A 1,564-nucleotide genomic window follows, 5' to 3' on the forward strand; every position below is an offset into this window, starting at 1 on the left:
AAAGAATGGAGTAGAGGACAAAGAAAAGAAAGGGAAAGGGAAAAGGAGAAGGGGTAAGGGAAAGGAGGTAAGAAAAATGAGAAGAGGGGAAAGAAGGAAGAGAGAGGAGGAAAGAAAAAGGAGAGGGAGAAAGGGACAAGGAAAAGGGGAAAGAAGAAGGGATGCAAGGAGAAGGGGGCGGGAAGGGGAGCCGAGGCCCTCAGGAAGAGCAGCGGGAAGAGGGAAGGAGCAGGACGCGGTTTGCCGGGCGGGGTCCGGCCCAGCCCCTCACCTTGTGGTTTTGGTAGGAGGTGACGGCGATGAAGGCGGTCTCCGGGAAGACGTGGGTGCAGAAGGCGGTGTTCTTGGAGCCGAAGCCGTTGTTCTCGTCCGCTTTCACGATGTGAAGCCGGGGCTGGTACTTGTGCATGGAGTTCAGGATGATCTGGGCAAAGGGAGAAGGAGAGAACGTCCCGTGGGAATGGAGCTGGGACAGAGCGGCGCAACCCCAGCTGACAGGGAGAGGGGAAGAAGTGGAGAAGAGGGATCTCCTTCCCAAAAATCCTCACCCTCTTCATTGAGAAGGGCTGATTTAGTTGCTGGGGTAGGGGGACACAAACCCCCTCACTCAAGGAGCCCGTCAGGGCCGGGTGATGCTATGAAAAGTGGTTCCACACCCAGCACCCCCAACCCCAGCCTCGGGCTGCGCTGCTCTTTCCCCCCACGCCCCCGAGGGGTCCGGAGCTGCTCCCCCAACACGTTTCGACATCCTGAACCTGTTGCTGGAGGGCCGGGGGAGACTTTTCGCCTTTCCAGTCCCTTCACAGCCCCCCAAACCTCCCAGCTCACCACCACGGGACATCACAACCCCCCCACACCCCAGCGGGGCAAAGAGTCCAGAAAGAGCGAGGGAAGAGGAGGACCGGAGAGATTTAGGGACACATCCTCCCCCCCCGCCCCGTCAGCGACCCGCAGAGGATGCGAGGAAGAGGAGGGTGGCGGAGGTGGGGAGGGATGACGCGCCGTGCTCAAGATAAAAAGCGGTCCCTGCTCGGTACCGGGTTAATCTCGGGGGAAAATGGGGGGACCGAGGAGGGGGGAGCGGCGACGGGGGGCCGCTCGGTCCCGATAATGACTGCCGGACCCTGGCGACAGCGAGACGCAGCGCGTCCCGCCGCCGCCTCCCCCGTCCCGGGGGTTTAAGCAAATTGCTTTGACATCCAGGAAAGTCGTAGACATCAACGGTGAACGATCTAATGGTTTTTAATTTCATTACAGCGACTCTAATTGAGAGGCTCCTGGCGCAGCTCCTCCTCTGAAGTCCCTTATTGTCCCCTCAGCGTCTTCGGTTTGTTTAGAGGGACTTTTTCCCCACAGCCGCCTGTTCCCAGCGGGGATGCCCGGCCTCGTCCCGCCGGGCCGGATCCCCCCCTTCTCTAGGACTGCTCCCCAAAAGCACCCCGGGGGGTGGGATGGGTCCCCCTGGCTGAGCTGCTCCCCTCCCTCTTCCCGGAGCGGGTGGAGTTGGGGAAGATCCTAATCCCTGGAAAGCACCTCTTGCAAACCGCTTCGCCGCCAGTCCAAG

The 1,564-nt window shown here is 60.6% G+C and overlaps 1 protein-coding gene across 1 annotated transcript in view; it reads right to left on the reverse strand.

Annotated features, from left to right (window-relative positions):
* The window catches only part of TBX5 (T-box transcription factor 5), a 38,023-nt gene that overhangs the window by 29,774 nt on the left and 6,685 nt on the right, over window positions 1–1,564 (reverse strand). Inside the window, exon 4 of the mRNA XM_029963291.1 lies at window positions 272–424. Within this exon, the coding sequence (XP_029819151.1) occupies window positions 272–424 (153 nt within the window). The remainder of the gene's footprint in view (window positions 1–271; window positions 425–1,564) is intronic.

Source organism: Manacus vitellinus, unplaced genomic scaffold (assembly GCF_001715985.3).
Source record: "Manacus vitellinus isolate BGI_N305 unplaced genomic scaffold, ASM171598v3 scaffold_58_pilon, whole genome shotgun sequence".
Classification (NCBI taxonomy): Eukaryota; Metazoa; Chordata; class Aves; order Passeriformes; family Pipridae; genus Manacus; species Manacus vitellinus.